Consider the following 20,677-nt stretch of genomic DNA (forward strand, 5'->3'; position numbering starts at 1 on the left):
TCACACTTCCATTAAAAAGAGAGTTAAGTGATGATTCACAGTTAAATATGTTAACCAAATTACATATGTGTCCTTCCCACTAGCCCCTCAATACACAATTTTAAATTTTGCCTTCATTGTAATTGTTTTGACGGGGTGCTATTTGTAGGTGGTGGTGCCGCCACTTACACACCATTACACCGTATTTAGGATCGTTACACCGCATTCACTCAAAGGGTTCACCGCTTCCCCTCCGAGGTTTAGTGAAGATTCTTAAACTTCCGCTACCACCGCTTCATCACCACCCCTTCAACTAATTAGTTAAATGGGAAGGGTATATTGAAGGAGGGTATTTTAGGAAAAGATAACATCGTTTTATTAAAAAGTGTTAAATCGGATGGAAATATGATTGTTTTGTGAACGAATTATAAAAGTGTGACCAATTTGTGACTTAATTAGAAAAAGTATGATCATTCTGTAAATGACCCAGTTCTATATTTTAAATAAGTTAGAATTGCCCGTAGAACATTTCCTCACCAGAGTTAAAGTATGACCATTCTGTAAATGTTAACCAAGTATTTCCGAAATATCTCGTAGAAAAATTATATTATTAGTATTACACATTTACTAATAAATATTCTCTAGAGTATATACTTTAATTGATGGTAATAAAAACATACAAAATTGAAAATCATAATTAAATGCTTTTCGATATTTCGGTTTGGGATCACCTTGAGTATCAAGGAATGTATTTGAACAATTAATGATAAGAGTTATGTACATGTTCAAATGATGTCGACATCTAGAAGTTTCTCTCAGCAAACTCTAATTTCAAGTTCGCACAAAACATAAAGAGATATGTGAAGATTGAAAACTCGATTTTGCTCCTTGGTATCGGTTGTACCAAACTCACAATATAAGTTGTGACCAGTTATACCATGCTTCCCAAACTAGGTTGTGACCGTTTACACCATGCTTCCCAAAGTAGGTTGTGATCGGTTACACCATGCTTCCCGAAGGTAGCTTGTGATCGGTTACACCTTACTTCCCGACAAAGCTTGTGATCGGTTACACCTTGCTTCCCGAGTTATCTTGTGATCGGTTACACCTTGCTTCCAAAGGTATCTTGTGACTGATTACAACTAACTTCCCAATGTAGCCTGTGACCGGTTACACCTTGCTCCACAAAGTAGGTTGTGACCGATTACAACTTGATACATCCTATAGGCCATGACCTGTTATACCACAATTCTCAACATAAGTTAAGATAGGTTCTACCTTGTCATCTTGTATTGGTCATTCAAAAAATATTCAATAAAGAACGTGACCGATCATGCTTTCCTTTCGATTACGAAACAAGTTTGTATATATACTTTCTTTAAACGAATGTTATAAAACATTGTTTCCTAAGATGAAATCAACACCTATAGCTTACACATAATCAAGTAAATAAACACAAAGATTATGTTGATGTCGTACTTACAAAATTCCAAAAGATAAGTGTTTATACTTCGTAATAATAGATTTCTTGACACTTTGATCATAATGATATGACCAAGTCTAATCACTAGAGTATTATATATATATATATATACATCTTCGCATGTTATGTTTCCATATAATACAACTTGAAAGATACGTTAGGAATGGAAACAAGTCAAATCAGTATTCCTATCCTCAAGTGGAAGGATGATGTCTTCGTTGTAGTCGTTACTTATCCACATTTTTCAGGTTTTCAAAGTAATACTTGTACGTCTCAATATTCCTATACTTTCTAGTCTAACCTAAACGAAGTTGACTCTAGTATTTAATCAAGCGACTCTAGATGATTTTTGATACTGAAATATGACAAACAAACTTGACATACCAACGCTTGGTGGATTCAACCGAGCTATGCTATAACAAAAACTATCAATGACTTGTTGGATAATAGGAAATTCAAAAGTGGTCGGTCCAGTGTTGGTAGATATTTCATGGGCAAATATGGTTATATAGTTCCGTATTGATTTGTTAGAGAACGGCACTAATCACTTATCCAGTATTCTAATACTAGTTATGTAGTTCCATTGTGATGGACCCACCAATAAGGCTTAACTTTTATGCCGTGTTGGTAGATATTTCATGGGCAAATATGGTTATATAGTTCCGTATTGATTTGTTAGAGAACGGCACTAATCACTGATCCAGTATTCTAATACTAGTTATATAGTTCCATTGTGATGGACCCACCAATAAGGCTTAACTTTTATGCCTTATGAGCGATGGACCCAAAAATCTAAATGACTTCCGTCACCATAAAGCCACACCATAATGCTTCCTTAATTGGAGTTAAAAAAAAGATAAAAAATAAATAAATATAATTAAGGTTGAAAAAGCGGGGGTCTAACAACCTCACCCAATATTTCCCTTAGCAATCTGTATGGACTAACTCCAATATACTTTCAGGAGAATCAACTAGACAGTCAGACTCAATCTTAATAAAAAAGTATATCAAAGAGTTATATCTCAATCTCTCAATCCAATCCGAAATCAAACAAATAATAATTTGCGAGCCTGATTGAATATAAGAGAGAGAACTTGAACGGTACCAAAGACCAATGTTCGGATCAATCAATTTCAATCAATAACCAAAGTTTGGATTTACCAAGATCGATTTAACGCACAACCTGTGATATTTCAATTATATAACAAAATATAATGCGGAAAAGAAATAACACAGACACCAGAAGTTTTGTTAACGAGGAAACCGCAAATGCAGAAAAACACCGGGACCTAGTCTAGATTTGAACACCACACTGTATTAAGCCGCTACAGACACTAGCCTACTACAAAGCTGTAGTTGAACCCTAATCAATCTCACACTGATTCAAGGTACAGTCGTGCTCCTTACGTCTCTGATCCCAGCAGGATACTGCGCACTTGATTCCCTTAGCTGATCTCACCCACAACTAAGAGTTTCTGCGACCCAAAGTCGAAGACTTGATAAAAAAAATCTGCATCACATAGAAAAGTATATTGAATAGATAAATTTGTCTCCCACAGATATACCTACGAGTTTTTGTTCCGTATTTTGATAAATCAAGGTGAACATGAACCAATTGATAACCCAGACTTATATTCCCGAACAACAGCCTAGAATTATTAATCACCTCATAATAATATTAATCGATTAACGAAACAAGATATTGTGGAATCACAAACGATGAGACGAAGGTGTTTGCGACTACTTTTCTATCTTGCCTATCAGAGATATAAATCTCAATCCAATCTTACGACTGTACTGAAACACGATAGAAACATCAAGATCAGATCACACAACTACATACAAAATAGTTGGGTCTGGCTTCACAATCCCAATGAAGTCTTTAAGTCGTTAACCTACAGGGTTTCGTGAAAAACCTAAGGTTAAAGGAGAATCGACTCTAGCTTATACAACTAGTATCACACAGGAGGTGTGGAGATTAGGTTTCTCAGTTACTATAGTTCTCCTTTATATAGATTTCAAATCAGGGCTTGCTATCTAAGTTACCTTGGTAACAAAGCATTCAATATTCGCCGTTAGATGAAAACCTGATTAGATTCAAGCTAATATCTTTCAACCATTGGATCGAACTTATCTTGTTATACACAAATAAAATGTAACTTCATTTAGGTTTAAGTAACCGTACGTAAACGTGTACACTTAGTCGTTTCAACAATAGTTAACCAATGGTTATCCGTATGAGCACTTTCATATCAACCTTATTCATCTTTACCATAACTAGTTCAAATGAACTAGTTAGAGAGTTGTTCAATTTCTTAGATCTCATAGAAGTATACAATACATAATCGAAGAAAAATCGGTTTTGATTCACTCGAATCGATTCATTAACATTATAGCCACGGTTTGCAAAGATTGCATTCCTTATTGTATAAATGTTTTAGTTCATGAACAACCCGATTTCAGAAAGTAACCTACCTAAGTACGCAAACGGGTACGCGTACTTAAGTAACCGGATTGAGTTTTTTTTCACTTTCAAACTCCAACAGAAATTCACGGACGTGAAACTTCCGCCAGTATGCGTACGAGTACGCATACTTACCCGGATTTCCAACAACCGCCAGTACGTGTATGAGTACGCATACTTTGGGTTCCCGGTTTTGGACTTTTACACAAATGTGAGAAACACTATGTTTATATCCAAATATGGTTACTTGTTCTAAACTCTCATTTCAATCATTGAAACTTTCTTAGAGGATGTTAAAATAGATGTTATTCACAAACTATTTTCATCAAAGGGATTTTCAAGTTATTGAAATAATCAACATGACTGTCGTCACAAGTAAAGATGAACTTGGCTAAAGCGAAAGCTTGCCAACACATATATCGAGAAATAGATAGGCGAGATAAACTCGGCTCGAAATAGCAAATGTATATAATTGAAGTATATATAGCAATACGACTTTTGTCTCAAATAGGAGATAGAATAGATAGACTTTTGAGTGATAGATAAGTTCAAGTCTCCACATACCTTTTGCTGATGAAGTTCCACAAGTTCGCTTGAGTATTTCTTTGTCTTCAATCGATGAACGCCGTGGAGTCTAAGGCTCAACTACATTTACTATCCTAATCCGAGACTTAGCTATAAGTAGACTAGAAATCAAAACTTATAGTTTTGGCAACTAAACTTGACAAACAAGTTTGAGATAGCAACGCTTGCGAGTTCGACGGAGCAATGCTCTAACAAAGGTTGATGCTTGACTTAGCCATTAAAATATTAATATTGGATGATTATATGTACACCAGTGATTAGTAACAAATCAATGAATTAGTCAACAACGAAGGAACATGTACTGTTTTTTGGGTTTCAACAAATCAATATTAGTATTAATTGGAGTTAAGAAAAAAGATAAAGAAATTAAATATAATTAAGGTTGATGTTTGACTTAGACCTTAAAATATTAATATTGGATGATTATATGTAAACCAGTGATTAATCGCGTTCTCTAAAAACCAATGAATTAGTCAACAATGAAGGAACATGTACTGTTTTTTGGGTTTCCACTATTCTAATCCGAGGATTCAGAAAATTGGGAATACTTCATATAACTTCTTTATAAAAAACACAAATCGCTGATAAAACTCCATGTTGGTGTGAAAATACAATGCAAACTACTCTATGTTGAATGCAAGTTTGCCTTTTCCACCACAAAGATCTTCTTCTCTATTAAACACTATGTTAACATATACAAAATACAATGTAATTAGAATTGTATAGTAATTATATACATATATATATATGTTCTTAGAGCATGTAATAAAGTGGCAAATTGCCTAGTTAAATCTATCTATGAATCTTTAATACTCGAGAATGGTGACTAGAACCACAAGCTAATCTCCTTGTAACCGTGACCAATGATGTATTTCTCTCTATCTATCCCTGAGTCTATCCATGCTTCAAAAAAAAATAAAAATAATACTCCATCCATTTTATAAAAGTTGAACTCATTTTAAAATTTTGTTCCACCAAAATTGATATCTCCCCTTTTTTAATGAGAGTAACATAATCCTAAATTTCACTCTTCGTAGCCGCCAGATCTTTCTGATTTGAAATTCAGCCATCAGATCTGAATCAGTTCCGAAAATTGTTCCCGTGTGAACTATTCACGGCAACCACCGGATATCATCCGTATCTATATCTCATCTGTTAATTTGAAAAGGGCTTCTGTTAGATATTCTAAAGGTATTCAATTGAGCATCATCGTTGTTGAAGATCCGTAACTATAACAATGAGAAAATAAGAGCTCTCAATCATTGTTATACAATGTCATAGTATTATTACACAACATCAAAGTTCAATTGTATCACAACTTTGACAACAATACTATGGTGATATGTATCACTCCCCCTTAGTCAATACTTCATCTCACATGAAAACCACTCCCCCTTACATGATGATCCGAAAACCATATGTATTTGTAGTGTGAACTACACATTAATTCTCCCCCTTTTTGTCAATAAAATTGGCAAAGGTACGAAAATTAGTGGGATCCTAATGACATTTCCATAGAGATACTTCATGACCAAAAGAAAAGCACATATCAACTTTTTTAGATGCAATCATATAGCCGAAACTAAATGCATTCATCAAGGAGTTTATAAAGATACAAGATAACCCCTATAATATTCCACAGCCGCACTCCCTACAAATATATGGCAATTAAGCACAAGTTCAATTAAGAACTCTCCCTCATAAAATGTTATTCCTGAAAGAACAACAAGAGCGACCTTACTTTCACAAGAAAAGAAGGATTTCTTTGGACATTTACAAATCACATAAGGATATGAATTTGTATCCAAAAATCTCAATTAAATTAACCACAAGAGAACCCATGATTAATTTAATCGGAAATGCTCACATAAGAAAACTTACGGAGCCGCACAATATTTACATAAAAATATGGATCAGGGTAGATCAATACTGCGGAATAAACAAAGATTCTTCTTTTTTAATTACTATTTGCACAATGACATATAATAGACTTTAATCTTTGTAGACAAAAGTGCATCCTATCTTCCATAAATATTTGCATAATGACATAATATACTTGACTTTTGTTTGTCAAAAGTTCATTCAATCTTTTATCCACACTTACATACCGACATATGAAAGACTTAGCTTTTGACCACGTATGGGACAATCAAAGTTCACGGACGCAAACTCACATATCCCATAACAAGTTGCAATATATAAAACCATAAAGATTAATACTACAAAATCATCTTCCAAATAAACTTTAGAATTTAAATAAATAAATCTAAAAACATTGCAAGATGAAAATCGTTGGAAATAGCTATGTGTACTCACAATAATGGATATTACAAACCCTAGTTATCCTTCTTAAAAACATAAGAATAAATTCTCATAAGAAGTTTCCTAGACATTAAGACCTTTGAAAAATTCTTTATTGTCCCCGAACTCCTTGTCGTCAACATCCATTGGGACATAAGGTTCATGAAGAAAGGAGTTGATATCAACAAACCTTCTTGACTGATGTCGAACCAGGGCCTTCTGAATTTTAAGAGTCTTAAACACAAAAGCCTTTATTTTTTGAATCTCCTTCCTTGTTTCCTTCAACTCTTCAAGTACATCAAAAAACTTCTGAGAATTTGAAGAAACAACTCTTGGCTTCCTCACATTCCTTATTTTTATTTTCAAAGTTGGAGGTAACAGAGATTTATCTTTTTCCTTCATGATTGATGGCTTAACAATCATATTAACATCTTTTCCATCAGTCGACATAATGCTTGGAGTATCCATAAAAGCGGAATTGTGAGAGGAAATCACAAGATAATATCAACAAGCAGTCTTATGATAAAAAGAGTTTCTTAGGGAAGGAAAAAAGAATGTAGGGTTACGGAACCTTTGTACACTTAAAGGATTCACGTACACACAACTCTTACCCTAAGAAAGGCAGAATTGTCAATTTTAACACTCTTATTGATTAAACAAGGAAGTCCTTTCCAATATCAATTAGATATGAAAAGCGACATGAATTCCAGACTTTACAATGCTCACAGAGCAAAAACACGAAAAAAGAAAATCAAAACAATCTAGAAGACTTTTCTTTTCCTAAAGCCTGAGGTGTGCAAAATCTTGTCTCTTTTGATCAGGAACATGAGACAAGATGCACTAACCAACACAATTTAAGTTGTGCTGGGGTGAACAATAATCTGTCCACCATATCCTTTTCGAAAGGAATTCATAGAACCATGTTTCTCATAGTGTTTAGACCATAAATTTCTTTCTTATGATCTAGTCTTTTCTTTGGAAACTAACTTCTTTGAAGAAGAGATGTGGTTACATACCTCTGATTATTTTTAAACAAGTTTTAGCTTGTTTGCTAATAGATTTGCTCTTCGTTGAAGTTTGTTGACATATCTCATTTTGTGTTTGAACTTGAAACACTTTGAAAGTTCATGACCTTTGAGAGAACAATAAGAGCATGTCAACCTTGAAAATGATTCAGACGCCCGAGATGTGTACGCGGCTAGACACATAGTGCAACCTGTCAAATCAGAAAAAAGAGTTTCCAGCAGAATCAGGTAGATCAATTATTTCTTCTAGATCGGTCGAGATTTCTTCTGAAAGAATATCAAGATTGATGTATGTATTGCTACAATTATCAAAACCAATATTTTCACAAAGAAGTGCAACACTTGATTTTTCGTCTTCATTAGAATCATAGTTGTCAGACATTTCATCAAGAGTTGCAGCTAAACCTTTGCTCCCAATGTATTTTTTACGATTTGGACACTCATTTGCAAAATGGCCAAAACCTTTACACTTAAAGAACTGAGGCATATCCTCGTCATCAGTTTCATCATTATCCCTGTTTTTAGGAGGAACACGATTATGAGGTTTAACTGATGACTTGGGTTTATCTCTGGAGAACCGTTTACTTCTCTTCAAAAGAAGATCCCTAAAATGTCTTGTGATCAAGGAGACTGACTTGTCAAGATCTTCATCTGATGAGTCAGCCTCAGAAAGACCATCTTCAGAGATGCAAACACTTTTACTTTGTCAAGTAATTTAGTGTTCTTTTGTTATTTGAAATCAACATCCTTTCCGGATTTGGATGTATGCTCATGATCAAAGATCTTTAACTTCCCAACCAGAGTATTTCTGGAAAGAGTTGCGAGATTATTTCCTTCAACGATGGCATGCTTCTTAGAATCGTATCTATATGGTAGTGATCTGAGAATTTTCATCATAATGTCATTTTCAGGAATAGTCTTACCCAATGCAAAAGAAGCATTAACAATTTCAGACACTTTGTGATTAAACTCATCAAATGACTCTTCATTTGCCGTACGAAGGTTTTCCCAATCGGAACATAGGTTTTGAAGCCTATCTTCCTTTTCAGAGGTATTCCCTTCAAATACAGTTTCTAAGATATCACAGGCTTCTTTAGACTTAGTTCAAGTAGTCACATGATGCTGAAGATCTGGGGTAATGGCATGTATGATAGCATTTTAGCCGTCAGAATTTTGCTTCGCAGCAAGGATTTCTTCTGGACTATATCTACCAATATTCTTAGGTATAGATACATCGCCTTCTGTATTATCCGGAGGATCATAGATATTAACAACACATACCCATGTTTGAAAATCATGAGCTTGAAGAAAAGCACGCATAGCGATTTTCCACCACGAATAGTTTGATCCATCGAAGACTGGTGGTACGTTTGTGGAGATATAATTTCTGTCCATATAGTCAGATCGCTACAAACACAGACTTATGAGGTCTTGAACGTGTTTGCCTGCTCTGATACCAATTGAAAAAGCGGGGGTCTAACAACCTCACCCAATATTTCTCTTAGCAGTCTGTATGGACTAACTCCAATATACTTTCAAGAGAATCAACTAGACAGTCAGACTCAATCTTAATAAAAATTATATCAAAGAGTTAATAATTTGCGAGCCTGATTGAATATAAGAGAGATAATTTGAACGATACCAAAGACCAATGTTCAAGGATCAATCAATTTCAATCAACAACCAAAGTTTGGATTTCCCAATTGATCGATTCAACGCACAACCTGTGATATTTCAATTATATAACAAAATATAATGCAGAAAAGAAATAACAAAGACACCAGAAGTTTTGTTAACGAGGAAACCGAAAATGCATAAAAACCCCGGGACCTAGTCCAGATTTGAACACCACATTGTATTAAGTTGCTACAGACACTAGCCTACTACAAAGCTAACTTCGGTCTGGAATGTAGTTGAACCCTAATCAATCTCACACTGATTCAAGGTACAGTCATGCTCCTTAGGTCTCTGATCCCAGCAGGATACTACGCACTTGATTCCCTTAGCTGATCTCACCCACAACTAAGAGTTGCTACGACCCAAAGTCGAAGACTGGATAAACAAATCTGTATCACATAGAAAACTCTATTGAATAGTGTTGATGGTGGTTTTTAGTTCAGAGCTAAAATTGTAAAACCCTATATTCAATGTACTGTCATTCTGCAAAGAGACGAAGCCATTTGGAGTGATGAGTGCCCAACCTCTTTACTTACACATGTATTGAGCAATTCAATATGTTTACATGAAATTTATCTAGAATGGTGCATGTAGCAACAATCCCAAATATTCTGTAAGTTTCAACACCCTGCCTATATTATTCATTAATGTAAGGCTCATTCAATACTTTCTTATGCTATGTTCCCCGGCTGAACCCTTAATATTGATATGACATGACAATTTATGTTCACTCGCAGCTGAGTAGCATGAATTTTCCGAAGTATCAAGATTATGGTTTGCATAAAAGAACTCAGTCAGAAAGCATGCTGCTCTCTGGCAATAAATTTAAAGAACTCTGTGTCAACACGCAGAATTCATCGAATTCAAACAATTTGTGATAATTCACAAGATTCAAATTTTGGCTTTAACTAATTTGCAAAAATTAGGTCTTTTGCGCCTTGCGCAATATCTCAAACCCTATTGGTCGAGGCCAAACCTAGTTAAGCTAGGAAACTGATCCGCCATGGAGATAGTAGGAGCAAAGTCCTACCAGAAACCAAGAAACAAAAGAGGAACTGTGGAAAATAGGAACAATGACAAAGGAGGCGTGGCCATGCCACATAACCAGCCAAATATGCTCCAATAGGCTCCGCTTGTGGCCGTTTGCCACGCTCCATGTCTCCCTTGTCGGTCATCTTTCCCATCAACCAATCAGGTCGCTCTAAATGCGCTACACGGATTTAGAATGAGGCCGGCCTCACATTGCTTGTCGACCCTCTTTCTCATTGACCAATCAGGTTGCTCTAAATGCGCCACACACATTTGGAATGAGGCCGGCCCCATGTTGCTTACCGCCCCCCCTCTTTTTGATATCGACCAATCAGATCGCTCAAAACCCGCCACACACATTTTTAATAAAGTTTGAAGTTGGTTGGTCAATGCGCCTAATTCCATTAGGAACCTAATCTAGACGGCCCAAGCCAGTCTCCAAAAACAATCATGGCCGCACGATCTGGCCATTTGATTTATTAAACTTAGCCGCTCCCAACGCGCCCAAATAGGCATCACCATGCCACCGCAAGCAACGTGCCAACACCGCTGCTCCAAACTGCGCCTAGTGATTGTCGCAGACGCCATGACAATTGGCTAGCCAACCTGCCAAATCGTTCCAGCGTGCCAGTTGGCAGGCCATGCCATTCCGCGGCAGCAACATGCCGACGTGCCATAACAGCGCAACTGCATGCTAACCCACTTTTCGTTCATGGCCAACACCAAAACAAATTTCAATTAAGGTATTCTGATTAGAATACGACTCTTGTTCTAGTGGCATTAGTCGAAACCTAATGCCTAGTCGTGGCCTAAATTATGTTGCTTCGGCCTTACAACATGCCACAAGCCATGTGGGATCCAGAAAACCCTAAAAATGGCGTCATGCTATGGCCACCCATGGCTATCCTTGCGCCTATGGTCGTTCCCACATTATGGCCCTGCTATAATTCCTTTGACGCGACCATGGAACTATCCGCACAAAAAATGTCATCGTGTCGCGGCCACATGACACACATGCTAATTAGGTTTTTGGCATGCCAAACCCTAATTTGGATAGGGCCGCTACGCTAACCATGCCAAATAATGCCACCCAGGGCATTAAATTCGATGGGCAACTAGAGTTAATATCGTTGAGCCATATTTGGATCTAACACCAATATGCCAAGATATAGCAGGCGCCACTTTGCCGCTACTCCATTGGAAGGTGCCGCCTCGCCACATGCGCCAATATGCCATTATGGCATTATGCAGGCGCCAATACGCCATTGTGCCACTATGCAGGCGCCACTATGACATTGGGCCACTATGAAGGCGCCACTACTCCATTGTGCCACTATGCCATTGTGCCACTATGCATGCGCCACTATACCATTGTGCCACTATGCAGGCACCACTATGCCGTTATGTCGCCTAGCTTGCGTGCAATTGATTAGAATAACTAGGTTTTGTACATTAGACCCACTTAGCAACTTGTTGCACATTTTTCCACGAAACACTTGAGATATCAAACATGTCACAAAACTGGGGGATACTCATTAGGTTATTGGTCTGGCGGTTTACAACGTGCGACGTGCAACGTACTCATTACAAGAAAGTGTCAGGAAAGAGTGGACGGTTAAATAGCAGTAAAAGAATAGTGGGTGTAAGGTTGACCAGTTTCCCCTCACAATGGGAACGTGATGGTAATCGCTTCTACACAACCTCACTTCTCCACTACTTATTAACTATTTCCACTTCCTACGAGATCATGGGTGCTCAATGACTTGTATAAATAGGTTTTCAATCTATTTCGACCAACAACAGAGTTTTGGTTAACATCGACACAAGTATCCAGAAAACACCAAGGACTGATAACTTACATTCCGCAAGCTAGATCCATATTCTGATACAAGTCATAAAACATCCACACCTTTAAAATTCAATATTTTTGATCTCAACACCTTGTTCGCTTCCCTCCCTAAGATCAACCCTTCTCCTTCACTTTGTGACCGAAGCAAGTCTAGAACGGCCATTTCTTGGTTTAGGCCAGAATTGTACAGATTGATCTCTCGAATCTAAAGTACTCCCTTGCAGTGCATTTGTTTAGGGTTTAGATTCGTTTCTCGGCGGCACACCCAAATTTACCATTTCCAGCAGAATCAGTTTTACCCCAAAACAAATAGATAAATCTGTCTCCCACAGATATACCTACGAGTTTTTGTTCCGTCTTTTGATAAATCGGTGATCACATGAACCAATTGATAACCCGGACTTATATTCCCGAAGAACAACCTATAATTATCAATCACCTCACAATAATCTTAATCGATTAATGAAACAAGATATTGTGGAATCACAAACGATGAGACGAAGGTGTTCGTGACTACTTTTCTATCTTTCCTACTCAGAGATATAAATCTCAAGCCAATCTTACGATTGTACCCAAACACAATAGAAACATCAAGATCAGATCACACAACTACAGAGAAAATAGTTGGGTCTGGCTTCACAATGCCAATGAAGTCTTTAAGTCGTTAACCTACATGGTTTCGTGAAAAACCAAGGTTAAAGGAGAATCGACTCTAGCTTATACAACTAGTATCACACAGGAGCTGTGGGGATTAGGTTTCCCAGTTACTAGAGTTCTCCTTTATATAGATTTCAGATCAGGGTTTGCAATCTAAGTTACCGTGGTAACAAAGCATTCAATATTCACAGTTAGATGAAAACCTGATTAGATTCAAGCTAATATCTTTCAACGGTTAGATCGAACTTAACTTGTTATACACAAATGAAATGTAACTTTATTTAGGTTTGAGTAACCGTACCTAAACGTGTACACTTAGTCGGTTCAACAATAGTTAACCAATGGTTAGCCATATGAGCACTTTCATATCAACCTTATGCATCTTTACCATAACTAGTTCAAATGACTCAAATGAACTAGTTAGAGAGTTGTTAAATTGCTCAAATCTCATAGAAGCATACAAGATACAATCGAAGAAAAATCAGTTTTGATTCACTCGAATCGATTCATGAACATTACAGCCACGGTTTGCAAAGATTGCATTCCTTATTATATAAATGTTTTAGTTCATGAACAAATCGATTTTAGAAAGCAACCACTACACCATTTTAAGGTATTAGCAACCCACCATAGATGTTGCTAAACGGGGTCACAACGACTTTTGTCGTTGCTAAACACGGTGTCGCGATTTTTAGCAATGGCATAAGCTCTGTTGCTAATCTCGGTCAACAATGACAATTCGCAACGGCATGGGTCTTTGTGAATTTTTTTATTGGCAACGAGAGCCTGTTGTTGCTAATCTGTTGCTAATTACAGGAATACCCTTACCCGGAACTGGATGTTGTTGGTTCTAGTTCTAATATATTGGTTCTGGTTCTAATTTAGCAACAGAGCACCGAGGTTGCTAATTTTTTGCAACCACAAAAAAATTGTCAAGTCTAAGTTTATTGACCTAGTCAAAATTCATTTCCCCCCACATTTTCCCCCTGCAATTATCCAGTTCCCCATATTCAACATCCACATAGATATACAAACTACAATGGCCATACAACAATGTATTGTTGATATACAAACTACAATGGTCATACAAAACTGTATTGTTGAGAATCACCACTAGATAATATTATAAAAGAAAGGATTCTTCAATTGATACAAATGTACACAAGTAAACTTACTGAAACTAAAATTTTGTGACTGACATACAATATTCGATCTATGTTGATGTTCATAAATGGATGGGTAACCTAGTTTGTGTTAACTGACAGAGGCATTGAAAAACAGGGAAAGAAAAACTAAAATATCACCAGAAGTATCACGAGACTCCGCTTGCTTAACCAATTTCCTCAGCAAATTATACGTAGATTCAGCTGTTGCTATAATATCACACCAGAGTACTGCTTTTTGACTTAAGCCCAAATACCTGCATAATAACCAATTTTATGTTTCAACACCGAGGTCACAAACAAAAGACTAAACCCTAGATTTTGTATAATCTGCAGAGACAAGTCAAAACTAAAGGTGAAATGAAGTCTAGACCAACAAACATTCCACGTAGTTAATCAAACTTACAAAGTACCAGAAAGTACAGGACTATCTAAGCTACATGCTTAGTGGTAGAAGAGAGCCTGCCTAAACCTATATTAAGTTGGCATCAATATTGAGTGTAAACCTATTTGCTACTAATGTATATGTAAAAACACTTACTGCTTCTTGTGCATCTCTAGCAGCTTTTTTCCGATTAATCTTTGCCCTTGGAGCCGCACCATCTACACAATTATTTCCAGTGTGGACATATGAGGCAAATTATTATTGTGTACATATATATATATTCCAATGCGCAAATTGCACAATTCATTTGCTTGGAGATAACAGTTCCAATAAAAAAACATTACCAGTAATTTGTGAGTGCTTTCAGATAAATTTGTCGTTGTCGCAATTCCTTGAACTCCGGAAATGAACCTAAAAGCATAACCAAAAGAAGGAAAAAAGAGAAATAAATTACCATCAAAACTTGGTTTCTTGAGCAAGACTTTAAAATCTCAGAAAAAGAACACACCTTTCAACAACTTTCAGAAGCAATGCTAACCAAAAGAAAGCCGCCTTAGTCTGGAGCAACGAAGCCTAGTCGATGATATGCTGAATAGACTAGGTAATCGGTAACCAATATATATATGTGTCAGAATAAAGAGAGGTTCAGTAGGGAAATGAAAGAGATGAGAATCTACGGTTTGATAACGACATAATAATCAAAGAAATATATATGAATTGTATAAGAATAACAAGGAGAAATTTTTCAGCTGAAATTTGTGCAACTGTAGACCTACGCACCTGGATTCCCTTGTTCATCGTTCTCAGGTCCTGGTAGAAATAAAAGGGTTTAGAAACCTTCATATAAAAGGGCTTAGAAACCTTAATATATCAGTGAGAAATGAACTAGTGTGGTGACATGTGAGCAAAACGAAAAAGCAATTACGAATGAAAATGGGAAGAACTAAAAAGAAGGCTACAAAATTTTACCTTAACTAATGTTAAGGATCGAGCAAGAGTGAGGAGAGCATAAACGCGGAAGCATAAAAGACTACATTGATAATAATCTTGGTATCAACTTTCATGGCTCAACAGCCTATTTATATTGTTCACAAACTTGACGACCACTCAAGGCACTTTCCTAACTAAGATCAAACTCTAAACATAGACACTTTCCTAACATAAACCAAACTCTAAAATAGACCTCTTCTAGAACTCTCTTGAAGTATAACTCCAACTAACCTAAATTATATCTCCTAATTATAGTCTCCTATATTATTTCCTAATACCCTCCCTCAAGATGGAGCATGTAGATCACGAATGCCCATCTTGGACAAAAGAAATTTAACTTCGACAACTCATAGGATGTCAACCTATTATTGTTGTTCTTTTTCTCATAACCTCTTGGTGATTGTTTTCTTCTTCTTTTTTTCAACGCTTTTGAAAAAAAAAAATTCAGACCGTAGTTTAAGGACGTTTCAGTCCCCTTCATAGTTTAAGGACATTACGGTCCCATTTTCGGAAGTTTAAGGACATTGCGGTCCCATTTTCGTAGTTTTAGGACATCTCGGTCCCCTTCGGAAGTTTAAGGACGTTACGGTCCCATCTTTGTAGTTTTAGGACATTACGGTCCCATCTTCGTAGTTTTAGGACATTACGGTCCTATCTTCTGAAGAATACTTCTTGCACTCTTGTTTTCTTGGTTTCTTCGATAGAATACTTTTGTACTCTCTCGGCAACTCATAGGATGTCAACCTATTATTGTTGTTCTTTTTCTCATCACCTCTTGGTGATTGTTTTCTTCTCTTTTTTTTTTTTTTTTACAACATGAATGTTGTTTCCTCTTCTCTCTTGTTCCAGTCACGCACTTCTTGCAAAACCTTCACACTTCTTTGTTCTTCAAGATTCTCTCACAATCCTGTCGTCTTTACAAAGTCTGTCACACTTTGTAGGATCTCCAAGTTTCTGCCACAAACTCTTCAACCGCACTTCACTTCTTCCAACATGTTTAACAGTTTTCTGCAATACCTCTGCCACAAAACTGTCACACTTTTCTTCCGTTACGCTTCTGTAACGACTGTGACCTCCTTCAGTCACACTATTCCTTATCTGTCACAGTTCTTATGTAGTTTTGTAACACACAGACTGTTACTATTCTTCAGTAACATTTCTGTCCAACTGTGACAACACTTTTGTAACGCCTCTGTATCTTCAGCAGAATCAATCAATCAATTCCTTTTTTTTTTTACCGATCATCACAGGTCCATTGACTTCAACAGAAGCTTCTCTTTTCTGGAATCACCATCATGATCATCATTAACATCCGTCAATGGACATCTTCCTCCAACTTCACAGACACATCAAACATGGCATCATAATATCACAACACCTTCCCATCTTCTCTATGCTTGCTTCTCGAGCTCCAATCACCAATCGAACAGCATCAAGCTTGGGTTCTTCTCTGCAGTTTCATCACAGCAATCTTGTGATTTCTTCCAACATCTCCATCAATCGCAGCACCCATTCTCGAGCTGTCCATCTCCAGCTGATCACGATAACTCCCAACAATCACCGATCATCATCAAAACTGCCATTAATGACAGTTACCTACCGATTCCTTCACTGGCATCATCTACAACAGCAGCAAAGCCAAGGTCGAGTTATCCATCTCTGCCATTCGAGTTCCATTCAACTGCATGTTCTCGAGTTCTCATCACTGCTCACAACTCCAGCCAGCCATCAAGTACTCCCATTACAGAAAAACCATCTCTGCCATGCTCGAACTCATCTTCACCATCAATATCTCGAGCATCATGTAACAGAACAACAGGTCGCTGATTTTTCAAACTCTGTATCTTCACCAAACACGAGTACTCATGTTGTTCTCTCGTTCATGGCAACACCCAACTTTTCTTTCTCAGCCTTCTCAACGACAAGAAAATACCTCTAAACTCAAACCCTAACACCACTCGTGTGTTGTTCTTTACTGATCTTTAACTTCTAAACCCTAGGTGAATTAATCTCCAACAAAAAAACTCTGACCTCTTCTCGATTTGTTAATGAGTTCTCTCGAGTCAGCATCACACGAACAATTCGAACCTCATCTTCAAACTCCACAACGTAACTTCTCTTCTGCAAAGATATCCAGCTGACCTCTCGGATTCTAAAACTCGTTCAGAAGTGTAGTTTCTTGTGCATCCAAAAGCAGTCATAACAACTGCACTTTACCACTTTTCTTCTTCTTGTTTGTTTCAAAGACTCCTCGTAACCCTTGGTATGAGCAGAAACAATTTTTAACAGCAACATCACGTCTTCACCTAGCTTGTATCAAGTCCTTATTTTCCTTCACACGAACATGACTTGCTTATGCTCTCTTCGCATCAAAACCAAACGCAACTTCTTCTTTTTTTTTTCTCCAAACCCTAGTGTCTTCTTCGCAGCAATTTTTTTTTTTTTTTTTATAAACCCTAAAACGAAAACTCTCTAACTTTCTCTCGCTCTCCTCTCTCCCTCTCACCTGGCTCTGATACCATGTTAAGGATCGAGCAAGAGAGAGGAGAGCATAAACGCGGAAGCATAAAAGACTACATTGATAATAATCTTGGTATCAACTTTCATGGCTCAACAGCCAATTTATATTGTTCATAAACTTGACGACCACTCAAGGCACTTTCCTAACTAAGATCAAACTCTAAACATAGACACTTTCCTAACATAAACCAAATTCTAAAATAGAACTCTTCTAAAACTCTCTTGAAGTACAACTCCAACTAACCTAAATTATATCTCCTAATTATAGTCTCCTATATTATTTCCTAATAACTAAATTATGGCATATGGGATTTCCATTTTACGGCATAATACTGGAAGCCAGACAACAAGCTCAATGAAATAGACGATTCGACATCGTGTGCAATAATAACCATTTGGTCCTTGTTCTGCACAAATTTATAATAAACTGAAAATCACATCGAAACTTGATTGGGAAGCATTTATATATAGTTGATGAAAAACATGAGGCATATGTACAAATAACATTAGTGTGCTCAACGATAACATTTTATGCAGCTTCATCTCCTAATAATTCCTTTAGTGAGTCCTCTAAACACTGGCTAAATTTCTTGTAGTTTTCAAATAAACCTCCATTCATTGCTATCACAGTCTTATGTTGCTTTTCACCTTCTTTCACCACGTCTCTTCCCAATTTCTTCAAGATAACATAAATCCCTGCAGCGGAGAGACGAGCACCACATGTATACTATGTAAACAGATGCCGAGTGAAAAGAATGTTGGCAGAGTATAAAATTATGGTTGAAATATTATTACCTGATCACCAACATTTAGACTCTCGAGATCCAAAGAATGATCATATTCTGTTAGACGAAAATGTGATGACCGGAAGTTTCCCCACTCCATGTTGATAACCTACCATTACGTAACAGGTCAGTGATTTTCATTCAAAAAGACAAAGTAAATAAAGAAAAATGTGTGTTCCAGTAACCAGAGATAAAAAAAAAATTCATTCAGAAAACAAGTGCAGAATAAATTATGATCGAAAACAAAGATAAGATAACCACCAACTATCTCTCGACTCTCTCTTGATTTGGGTAAAAGTCCATGCCACTTGGGAATCCCATGTGCACACTCCATATATGATGAGTTTGTTCCAGTACCCAATATCACAACAACAATGACGTCATTATTGAAGTATCTACCACGAGTTAATGTGCCAATTGTGTCATTCACCTACAGTGGGAAGTTTTAAAAAATCTCAATAAACACTCGAAAGTTTTGCCAATTCTGCCATCACATCTTGACCAACCCAGTTACAGATATTAAGGGTACTGATGTCAGATACAAATAGTGGTCTAGGGAAGGTAATATTAAAATGAAATAGCATCCAGGTTAATATATTTACTTCATCTTCTATTGAGAAGCCTTTTCTCCAATTAAGAAGAGTTCTAGACGCAATTGATACCTGCTTTACTGGGAAATAGAATGTGAAACCCAATTGTGTCTGCCTACGAGGAGCAAGTTCAAATCCACCACCTTATGTTGCAAAAAATTTTGCTAGTTCAAATAGGTCCTGCAATTTTACAATTATTTCATTTGTATTTTAAATGGTAACCGTAGATATCCAAGGTACAGTGCATAAAATAAGCTGTGCTCGTCACTAGAAAAATGAAATAAAACACATTGGTTAATACCGTTAATTGGATAAAAATCTCTTAACACTATCCGCGCTTTCAATAAAACAAAAATATAGAGACGACTAAGTTATAAACGCTCCAAACCAGTATGCCTGGGACTGAAAATGAAACATTTTAAAGTTTTCCTACTTCATTCATGGTAATAAATTCCATCTTTTTCAAGTTAGGAGTCAAGAAAAGAACCACTTACAAAATTCAAAACCAAGTTCTTTTACAAATCCAGCTGCAGCTACTGTCCCTTCCATCATGCAAGTAATGAGACATAGTGGATAATTCTAGTGGAACAAAGATTGGGTATAAGTTTTTTTTTTTAAAAAATTGAGATGAAGAGAACTGAAGCTTATCATGATCTCTTAGATTTATACTCAGGTGAGAACTATTCGAAATCGAAAAACAATAAAAACCCAAATCTCACATACAACCAAACCTAAAATTGAACCCAAATCATAAAACTAGAACAAAATGATGACGTTATTACCTGATTATCATGTCGATGCTTCCAAATATCACAAATGACTTAAAATCTCAAATTGATGCTTCCAACTGCAATCAAAATCCCAACTGAAATCTGTTGGAACAATTGTCGAATTGTGCCTGCACAACAAATAAAATCAAACATGAAACAAACAACGTTACGGCTGAGTCGCGGACTAGGTCGCTATCTTTAAGACGTTTCGCGGCTCTGCCCCAAGATTGTGCAAGCAGTTCTTCAATGGCGCGTCGTCCCCAGGATAAAACAGCCGAGATTAATCTCTTACACAATCGCTCTTGCACGGTGAGAGGATGTGAAACTTCTACACTTCATTCTTGCTCAGAAACTCATTTAGAAAAATAAGAGACGTTCACACACTTATTTTTCTTTCTCTAAAAATCTTTTCTTTTGTAAACCCG

At 36.7% G+C, this 20,677-nt stretch overlaps 1 protein-coding gene across 1 annotated transcript; it reads right to left on the reverse strand.

Annotated features, from left to right (window-relative positions):
- Nucleotides 1-18,636: 18,636 nt before the first annotated feature.
- LOC113358995 (hexokinase-2-like) lies at nucleotides 18,637-20,031 on the reverse strand. The gene is made up of 5 exons (XM_026602695.1): nucleotides 19,977-20,031; nucleotides 19,555-19,625; nucleotides 19,158-19,322; nucleotides 18,903-19,001; nucleotides 18,637-18,834 (listed from the first exon to the last, which is right to left on the reverse strand). The coding sequence occupies exons 1-5, from the start codon at nucleotides 20,029-20,031 to the stop codon at nucleotides 18,637-18,639; spliced, it is 588 nt and encodes a 195-aa protein (XP_026458480.1).
- Nucleotides 20,032-20,677: the final 646 nt, after the last annotated feature.

This window comes from Papaver somniferum, chromosome 3, assembly GCF_003573695.1.
Source record: "Papaver somniferum cultivar HN1 chromosome 3, ASM357369v1, whole genome shotgun sequence".
Lineage (NCBI taxonomy): Eukaryota > Viridiplantae > Streptophyta > Magnoliopsida > Ranunculales > Papaveraceae > Papaver > Papaver somniferum.